At 42.8% G+C, this 8,268-nt stretch overlaps 2 protein-coding genes across 3 annotated transcripts; one reads left to right on the forward strand and one right to left on the reverse strand.

Moving 5' to 3' along the window:
* Positions 1 to 620: 620 nt before the first annotated feature.
* On the forward strand, positions 621 to 3,391 carry LOC124009711 (homeobox protein Dlx2b-like). The gene is made up of 3 exons (XM_046321800.1): positions 621 to 1,221; positions 2,407 to 2,591; positions 2,827 to 3,391. The coding sequence occupies exons 1-3, from the start codon at positions 936 to 938 to the stop codon at positions 3,148 to 3,150; spliced, it is 795 nt and encodes a 264-aa protein (XP_046177756.1). The 5' UTR covers positions 621 to 935; the 3' UTR covers positions 3,151 to 3,391.
* Positions 2,343 to 7,900, reverse strand: metap1d (methionyl aminopeptidase type 1D (mitochondrial)). Of its 2 annotated transcripts, none has more exons than XM_046321799.1 (10): positions 6,838 to 6,989; positions 6,561 to 6,721; positions 6,024 to 6,173; positions 5,743 to 5,934; positions 5,504 to 5,667; positions 5,218 to 5,315; positions 4,909 to 4,956; positions 4,230 to 4,308; positions 3,962 to 4,116; positions 2,343 to 3,668 (listed from the first exon to the last, which is right to left on the reverse strand). In XM_046321799.1, the coding sequence occupies exons 3-9, from the start codon at positions 6,165 to 6,167 to the stop codon at positions 4,017 to 4,019; spliced, it is 825 nt and encodes a 274-aa protein (XP_046177755.1). In that variant the 5' UTR covers positions 6,168 to 6,173; positions 6,561 to 6,721; positions 6,838 to 6,989; the 3' UTR covers positions 2,343 to 3,668; positions 3,962 to 4,016. The 2 variants fall into 2 exon arrangements, with proteins under 2 accessions (XP_046177755.1, XP_046177754.1); XM_046321798.1 differs by lacking the exon at positions 6,838 to 6,989 and adding an exon at positions 7,668 to 7,900 and having other exon boundaries at positions 2,346 to 3,668.
* Between the last annotated feature and the right edge of the window lie 368 nt (positions 7,901 to 8,268).

An 8,268-nucleotide genomic window follows, 5' to 3' on the forward strand; every position in this document is an offset into this window, starting at 1 on the left:
CAGATAAAGGCAGATGAAGGAGAGGAAGCAACTTCAGACTATTGAGACACAGCCGAGCCTATACCCCACTTGCAGCTGCTGCTGTGGTCTCAAGATCATGATTTATATTTACAGTGGAGTCAGAGGTAAGCCTTAATGCGTGGTGGGCACACATAGACAGTGTAAATATACCCCCAGTCACCTCAGTCAGCCTTAATGGTTGTTTTGCTCGCCTGTGTGGGTGAGCACTGGCGCCGTTGGTAATTATGAAGTGTGTAAGGTGGAGTAGACTATTGGTATGTGTCTGCCGGGTTGTAGCAACATCACACAAAGACCCCCAGATGGCGCCATAACCTCTCGCTGATCCGAAGGTGAGTGCGAGTTGAGCGCACTGAGGGCGAAACAAATATCCAAAATCTTACAACATTCTTTGCAAGTGAAAAAGTTATAACAAACAAAAAAAAATACAAAATATATAACACCTTTGTCATAATAACAGATTGTATAATAAGGGTATTGAATCATGATAACATGAATTGGTATTAAGGTGTACAAGGTGTCACAGTCAAGGGGATTTTTCTTTGGCTTCTTGCCCACCCATCAGTCTCCTGGTTCACGTCACACCAGACCGTCTCATCCAGAGGAGCAGACACCTGAAGCTTCAGTCATTCCATGGCTTGAATAGGAGATGACACCACTCCAACATATCTAGGCTATGGAGTAGAAACATTTACTCATTTATTGACAACTCTCATAATAACAGTGGGCTATTTGATCATAATTTGCCACGTGTATGCAATCATTGGAGACTTAGACAGTGGACAATTACCTTGGAGAACTACTTTTAGAAAATAATGGAATAGAAATATTATCCCAAAAAAAATTCGGCAGTTGTTTGCAGGTCTGCATAGCGTTATGGTGCCATAACTGCAGTTTTACAGACTGCTGACACAGCTATGCAATCAACTCAGACTACCTCGATTCACTACACCATGCACGACTCAAAGGAATCTCAAATCTTACCCATTTCAAGGGCTACAGGATGCAACTTCTTCCCTAACCAACCAACCAGACACTGCTCGGATCCACCGCATGGCCAGCTGAAGTTTGACTCTCATTCTTTTCTGGAATATAATGGGAATAACGGTCTCTACAGTCCCGGGATGTATGAGTTTGGGTTCCCCACCTCTTACGGTTGTTACGGATCTTATATGGGCTCTTCACCTCTCACCACGGACACAGGTGGGTAACATTATCACAGTATTTCACTATTTGTTGATTCGAATGTGGCTGTGCCCTTGATTGAATGTCACTATTTGTCTGCTCCTAAGTGTGGACCGAGGTCAAATTAGTTTGATATTGGATATGTGGTGGAAATTGTGTTTTATTTCATCAATAGCTATTGAACCAAGCGTGCCATTACTATGAAAATGTTATATTCTGAATCAGATAAAAAGTGGATTTTTCTCCATCCTCCCCTGATTCAGAATATAACATTTTCATAGTGATGGCACACTTTGTTTAAGAGCTATTCAACCCCCCCCCCTCCATTTTTTTTAAATAATAATTTGAACAAAAGAAAAAGCAGTGGATTTTTGTCCATCCTCCCTGATGAAGAATACACTGAGCGTACAAAACATTAGGAGCACCTGCTCTTTCCATGACAGACTGACCAGGTGAATCCTGGTGAAAACTATAATCCCTTATTGATGTAATTTGTTAAATCCACTTTAATCAGTGTAGATGAAGGGGAAGAGACAGGTTGAAGGAGGATTTTTAAGCCTTGAGATAATGGAGACATGGATTGTGTGCATGTGCCATTCAGAGGGTGAATGGGCAAGACAAAAGTGCCTTTGAACAGGGTATGGTAGTAGGTGCCTTTGAACAGGGTATGGTAGTAGGTGCCTTTGAACAGGGTATGGTAGTAGGTGCCTTTGAACAGGGTATGGTAGTAGGTGCCTTTGAACAGGGTATGGTAGTAGGTGCCTTTGAACAGGGTATGGTAGTAGGTGCCTTTGAACAGGGTATGGTAGTAGGTGCCAGGCTCACCGGTTTGAGTGTGTCAGGAACTGCAACGCTGCTGGGTTTTTCAAGAATGTTCCACCACCCCAAGGACATCCAGCCAACTTGACTCAAGTGTGGGAAGCATTGGAGTCAACATGGGCCAGCATCCCTATGGAACACTTTTTACACCTTGTAGTCCATGCCCTAACACATTGAGGCTGGTCTGAAGGCAAAAGAGAGTGCCACATAATGTTTATAGTGATGGCATGCTTTGTGTAAGAGCCATTGAAGAATGAAAGCCCCCCGCCAAAAAATTAGAATTGTGTTGGCTCTTTATGCCAGGTTTTGTTTTAATCATATTACAGGATGCATTGTGTTAATCAATGATAGTACTGCTATTAATGGTCATACACGTTTTCTCAGAGAAAGAGGAGAAGGAGCCAGAAGTCCGAATGGTAAAGGGAAAACAAAAGAAAGTCCGGAAGCCCAGAACCATCTACTCCAGCCTGCAGCTGTGCGCGCTCCAGAGCAGGTTCCGAACGAGGCAGTATCTGGCGCTACCTGAGCGTGCGGAGCTGGCCGCTTCACTGGGACTCACACAGACACAGGTGCGTGTTCATTTTCTGACCATGATGGACTTCAATGATAATCATTTATGATTTCAAATATTATTATTTTCATTATATGCTAAATGTATTTCATATGTACAGTAAATGCATTGTATTGTATACAAGTGCACTACACTTTCTGCCAAGAGGTCTGGAGTAGTAAGGCACTTGTCTGGAGGTAGCAGTGTGCTTGTACGACTGGAATTTCAAACACCATCTATACTTCCTCTCCCAGGTGAAGATTTGGTTCCAGAACCGTCGCTCAAAGTTGAAGAAGCTATGTAGAAACGGCCAGATGCCACTGGAACAGCTGGAGACCCCGTGCGACTCCCCTAGGTCCAGCAGCTCTCCTCAGGCTACAACGGTGCACTGGGCCCCCCATGGTATTACCGAGACAGGAGGCTCAAGCAGTGAGCAGAACTGTATCCCTCCAAGCAACCCATCCTTTTACAGTAACTACTCCTGGTACTCAGCAACAGACTCTGTGGCACTCTCCCAGCAGAGTCCAGTACTATATCAGCCACAGAATCCTTCAGTTGATGTGGGTTCAATTTATTGATATACAGGACTAAAGATAATGAAAATCTATGTGTGGACTCTGCTTTCACCTGGCAGGAATATGAGCAATTCTTATTTAGCAGATAAACAGTTTATGACCAGTTCATTTCAACAAATTCCTGTATGTTTGAGAATAACATTGATATTGAATATTGTGTAATAAATGTGCCATGTTGTACATATGACAAGAATGTGGCCTAAGGAACTTAAAAGGCATCGCTTCAATAGAATTAGTGGAAATACCTAAAGCACGGAATCTAATTGGTCTAGAGGAAAAACTAAATAAATGACTAACCATGTAGAGCTGGAGGTTGATGTGATCAGAGACTATTAGTAGGGCTGAATACGTCACACATGCAGCCAAACAACGCAGCATCAATAACATCATGACATAATCAGTCCAGCGGACGTATGATACTCTGCAAACCTTGCAGTCCTAACAACGTTAACACAAGATAATCTCATGATGCCGTCAATCCCAGAAGACTGTGCTCCCCAGATCAGGATTCATTTCATTTCCTGAAACAGAAAGTCAAATGTGTTAAAGTAACATTGCAATGGCCACATATTGTTTGCTAATATTTTGTCAGACAAAAAAAGTGAAAAGGTAAAATATGATACGCTAATGACTCAAAGATAGACACTGTTTCTAATTAAACGTGAACTAAAGCTTTATTTAAATAATAAAACATGTTTTCTACACAGAAGTCATACAAAATAATGCACTAGTGCAGTCTCATTTGAGTCAATATCAGTGCCCAGTTTTTCTAGTCTCTCTGTGGTGCTAACCCTGGGTCAGTTTGGTGTTTTACCTCTTCATAGATGTTGATGTGACTGGGGTGTGAACAGCTGATCTGAAAAGAGTGATTAGACTCCTATTGGCGATGGCTCATTCTCCTCGGGTAGTTTGGTGAGAATATCCACACCGTCAGAGGTGATGACTACTGTGTGTTCAAACTGGGCTGACCTGAACACACACATACGAACACACACACACACATGCAGGTTAATCCGGGGTATCAGTGACACTTTGGGCTATAACTCTTTATGTCAGTCGTATGTAGGCTGTAAGTGGCCTACCTCTTGTCGTCTGCAGACACTGCTGTCCACTTGTCCTTCAGGATTCTGAACTCTGACGATCCTTCCATCAATATGGGCTCTGCATACACAGATTTAACATTAAAGGGATACTTCGGGATTTTGGCACACTGACTGGAAGTCTATGGGTATCTGCTAGCATGCTAGTAGACTTCCAGTCATTGCACTAACACTAGTTAGCATTGGTTCTACCTCTAACTTCCTTCATACTGGATGTAGAGACATAAAAACTATGTAGGTAGCCTAGTGGTTAAAGTGTTGGACTTGTAACCGAAAGGTTGCAAGATCGAATCCCCATGCTGACAAGGTCAAATCTGTCTTTCTGCCTCTGAACAAGGCAGTTAACCCACTGTTCCTAGGCCGTCATTGAAAGTAAGAATTTTTTCTTAACTGACTTGCCTAGTTAAATAAATAAAGGTGAAATAAGGACAAATCCTGAAGTATCCCTTTAACACACCTGCAGCTAAATATTCATCATAAGATGCTAAATTCATCATACTGGCTTTATGTCTGTATTTTGAAAGTTATATATCTTGAAAGTTGACTGCTGCTAAACATTTTGGGACTATATCAACATTGGACTAATGAAACAAATACTAAAAAGTTTTAGGGTGGAGTTTTCATTTAACATACACTGACAGACATTGGACATGTAACTGACCTATAGTGAAGGCCATCCCTTCATCCATGGTCATATCATTGGCATTAGCTGTCAGATAAGTAAGAAAGTGATATTTAGGTCCAATATACTTTAGATAGGGTTGCAAAAGTCCTGGAACTTTCAATAAATCCCCCAGTTTTGCAGAAATCCAGGTTGGAGTCTGGATTTCCTGCTTATTCCTTCAACTGGGATTTCAGGAAAACCAGAGTTTATTCAAAGTTCCTGTAATTTTGCAACCCTACCTCTAGGTAATGGTGAATGAGTGAACCATATAAAACTGTAGGATTGCTGTGATATACCAACTCTTACCATGGTGCCAGATCTCAGGATGGCAATGGAAGTAGGAGCCTATGCCATGCCCAATGAAGTAGGGACACACATGGAAACCATTGGACTGGGCTATTTCACTGTAGAAGGAAGAGAGGGCCAGTAGATTATACAAAACAACAAAGGGGGTGTGTGTGTGTGTGTGTGTGTGTGTGTGTGTGTGTGTGTGTGTGTGTGTGTGTGTGTGTGTGTGTGTGTGTGTGTGTGTGTGTGTGTGTGTGTGTGTGTGTGTGTGTGTGTGTGTGTGTGTGTGTGTGTGTGTGTGTACCTGATAGTGTTACCTATAACACACAGTGGAGCCCCAGGTTTACAGGCAGCAATGGCCTCATCTCTACACTTCCTGGCCGTCTTCACTAGCTTTCGCCCCACCTCGTCCACACAGCCAATCAGGAACGTCTCCGAAGTGTCACCATGGTAACCTTCCAGATAGACCTGATGAAGGGGTTGGGGTGGTAAGGAATGTGGAACAGTGGATCGTGTGTGTATGTGAAGGGGGGTAAAACTCACAGTCACATCAACGTTGATAATGTCGCCATCTTGCAGTTGTCGGGTGTCAGGTATGCCATGGCAGACCACATTATTGACAGAGGTGCAGACTGATTTGGGGAACCCCCCATATCTCAGGGGAGAGGGGTACGCGTTGTGACGAATCGTCTCCTGGTGGACAATAAAATCTATCTCGTCTGTCATCATGCCAATCTGGGGGTCAGAGGTAAAAGTTATGACGTTATTAATTTGGAATGTCAGCAAACAGACAGACACACTCCCTTACTCGCTATAACACACACCTTGAGACTGCGTCCGGCCAGCAGCAGTATCTGTCTGGCTAGCTGGCAGGCTCTGGTCAGGCCCTGGATCTGCTCCTGGTCTTTGATCTCTATGTAGTCTGGCCAGTCTGGGACCTGACCACTGTTCACATAGTCAGGCCTCATGATATGCTACAGACAGACAGACAGAGAAAGAGAGACACAGAAAGGGAGAGAGAGGGAGGAAGAGAGAAAAGGAGGGGGAAGAGTGAGATAGGGAAGGGGGGGAGAGGACAGTCATTTTATTGCATCACAAGTTTGAGAGCATCAAAACTGATATATCCTGGGTAAATATCCTGGGTAAATTGTGATTGACTGACTGATCTACAAATCATATTGAGTAGTTATTCATGGTGCAAAGTGATTTGTAGATCAGTAAGTCTCGACTCGCTATTCAAGTCAGCTGCAATGTTGAACGCGCCCAATGTTTGAGTTAAGTGATCCATTGTAACTTGGGCAGTGACTGGCAGAGTGAGATATGTGATGCATTGTGGGATATTGAGTACATACTGTACCTACCTTGGGCACTGAGTAGGCTGGTCTGACGACAGCTGGTCTGACTACACTGCGAGAGCTCTTCCACTTCCTCCAGAAGAACTGTCGGTGCTGCTGGGATTGGACACCCCAGGGTGAGCCACACCCCCACAGACCACACACCCTCTGGAGGAAACCCCCCAATCCTGGAAAGAGACCGACACACATACAGATAAATCAGACTGAAAAGGAAACAAAACACCTAGATTGCCATTATGAAAATTGCTAAACAGTATCACTTTTTTACTTTAAACACACTCACAAAAACAGCTCTCCTCTAGTACACGATCACCTAATAGTACTGCTTGTGAGTCTTTGTGGAGTATTTCAGTGGTACACTCCCACCAATTACAGAGCGAAGATAATATTATTAGCCAATAAGGTTTCATGTAGTCAAAATATAACTATGACACGCCAGACATCTATATGACTCTGGACTACAGACAGTCATTCCATTATAGACTCTCTGAGAGGGTTCTAATAGAAAGTAATATCTTTAAATATTAGCTCATCCACTCATGGTCTGCTGGCTGCTTAACTAATTGATCAGTCACGTGAAAATCAGGTGACTTTGACACTGATTGATTTGACTCAATATGACATGTAAAGGCCTTTATTAATCAACTCAAAGCAAATTGAGACAACATTTGCAAATGTCAGCTCTGCCCAGGAACTGATCTAAGAATAGTACATCTGGTTTCCACGCTAATGGCAAAGGTTAGAGTACTAATCCTAGAGCTTTCGTCAAGGGCCACTTCTGCAAGGTGCAGACACGACAGGCGCCCCACGTTTCTTTGCATCCGCCAAAGACAGCACCCACCTGACAGGCCGTCAAACCTGCCAATCCCATAGGTCTAAAGTATATCCAAATGAGACATGTAGTTTTATTTCAATTACACAACTGTCAATATAGATTACAGCTGACAACCTCACGTTATGAAACACGCGTCCTCTGATCAGTAATTCTCAGAGGTTGTCATCTATTTATTTGAAGTTCTATTAGAAGCATTGTTTTCATATCGCTCATTCGCCATCTTCGGATCAACATATGTTGGTGGTTATCTGATGATTGACTTATTCGCGAATTCTTACCTGCTCTTGATAGAAGTTTAGCACCACTGGGCGCCGCCATATTGTTTGTAGTGGAGGATCACATTACTTTACGTCATGGATTGGATTTGCATAGATACACTCAGGGCCATAAAATGATGTTGAAGACAAGCAAACACACACACACATATATATATATATATATATTTTTTTTTTCTTTTCTTTCCTTTGGGAACTGCCATTTTTTCAGTCCATCTCCCAGTCGAATGTACTGACCAATCAAATACTGAATGTCTTTGAGAGAAATACGATCTATTCCTTCTTATTTGAGGAGGTTTAATGGCGGTTGGCATCCAACAAAATGTTGCATTACCGCCACCTACTGGACTGGAGTAAAATCCCCTTATACCTTGCTTGAATTTTACAAATACCCTACCATCTAATACTATACTCACAAAAAAAAGGATGGGGCACCACCACTTAACACACCCTGTAACTCTTCTGATGTCAAATCTCGCACACACAAATACCTCAAATACATCTCTGCAGCTGCCACCACAAACTCTCTTTTCTGCGACTTACGTTCCATCCCTGCAGTACAGTTGATAACCATTTCTATAAATGCCAAAAATCCAACCTTACT

The sequence above is a fragment of the Oncorhynchus gorbuscha genome, linkage group LG22 (genome assembly GCF_021184085.1).
Source record: "Oncorhynchus gorbuscha isolate QuinsamMale2020 ecotype Even-year linkage group LG22, OgorEven_v1.0, whole genome shotgun sequence".
Taxonomy (NCBI): domain Eukaryota; kingdom Metazoa; phylum Chordata; class Actinopteri; order Salmoniformes; family Salmonidae; genus Oncorhynchus; species Oncorhynchus gorbuscha.

Coding starts and splice junctions, on each gene's coding strand:
- metap1d (XM_046321798.1), bottom strand. CDS start 7,707: ATGGCGGCGCCCAGTGGTGCTAAACTTCTATCAAGAGCAG. Junction 6,174..6,560: donor CAGCCTACTCAGTGCCCAAG/GTAGGTACAGTA, acceptor GTCTGTCTGTAG/CATATCATGAGGCCTGACTA. Junction 5,316..5,503: donor GTTATAGGTAACACTATCAG/GTACACACACAC, acceptor TTCCTTCTACAG/TGAAATAGCCCAGTCCAATG.
- LOC124009711 (XM_046321800.1), top strand. CDS start 936: ATGCAATCAACTCAGACTACCTCGATTCACTACACCATGCACGACTCA. Junction 1,222..2,406: donor ACCTCTCACCACGGACACAG/GTGGGTAACATT, acceptor ACGTTTTCTCAG/AGAAAGAGGAGAAGGAGCCA. Junction 2,592..2,826: donor TGGGACTCACACAGACACAG/GTGCGTGTTCAT, acceptor TTCCTCTCCCAG/GTGAAGATTTGGTTCCAGAA.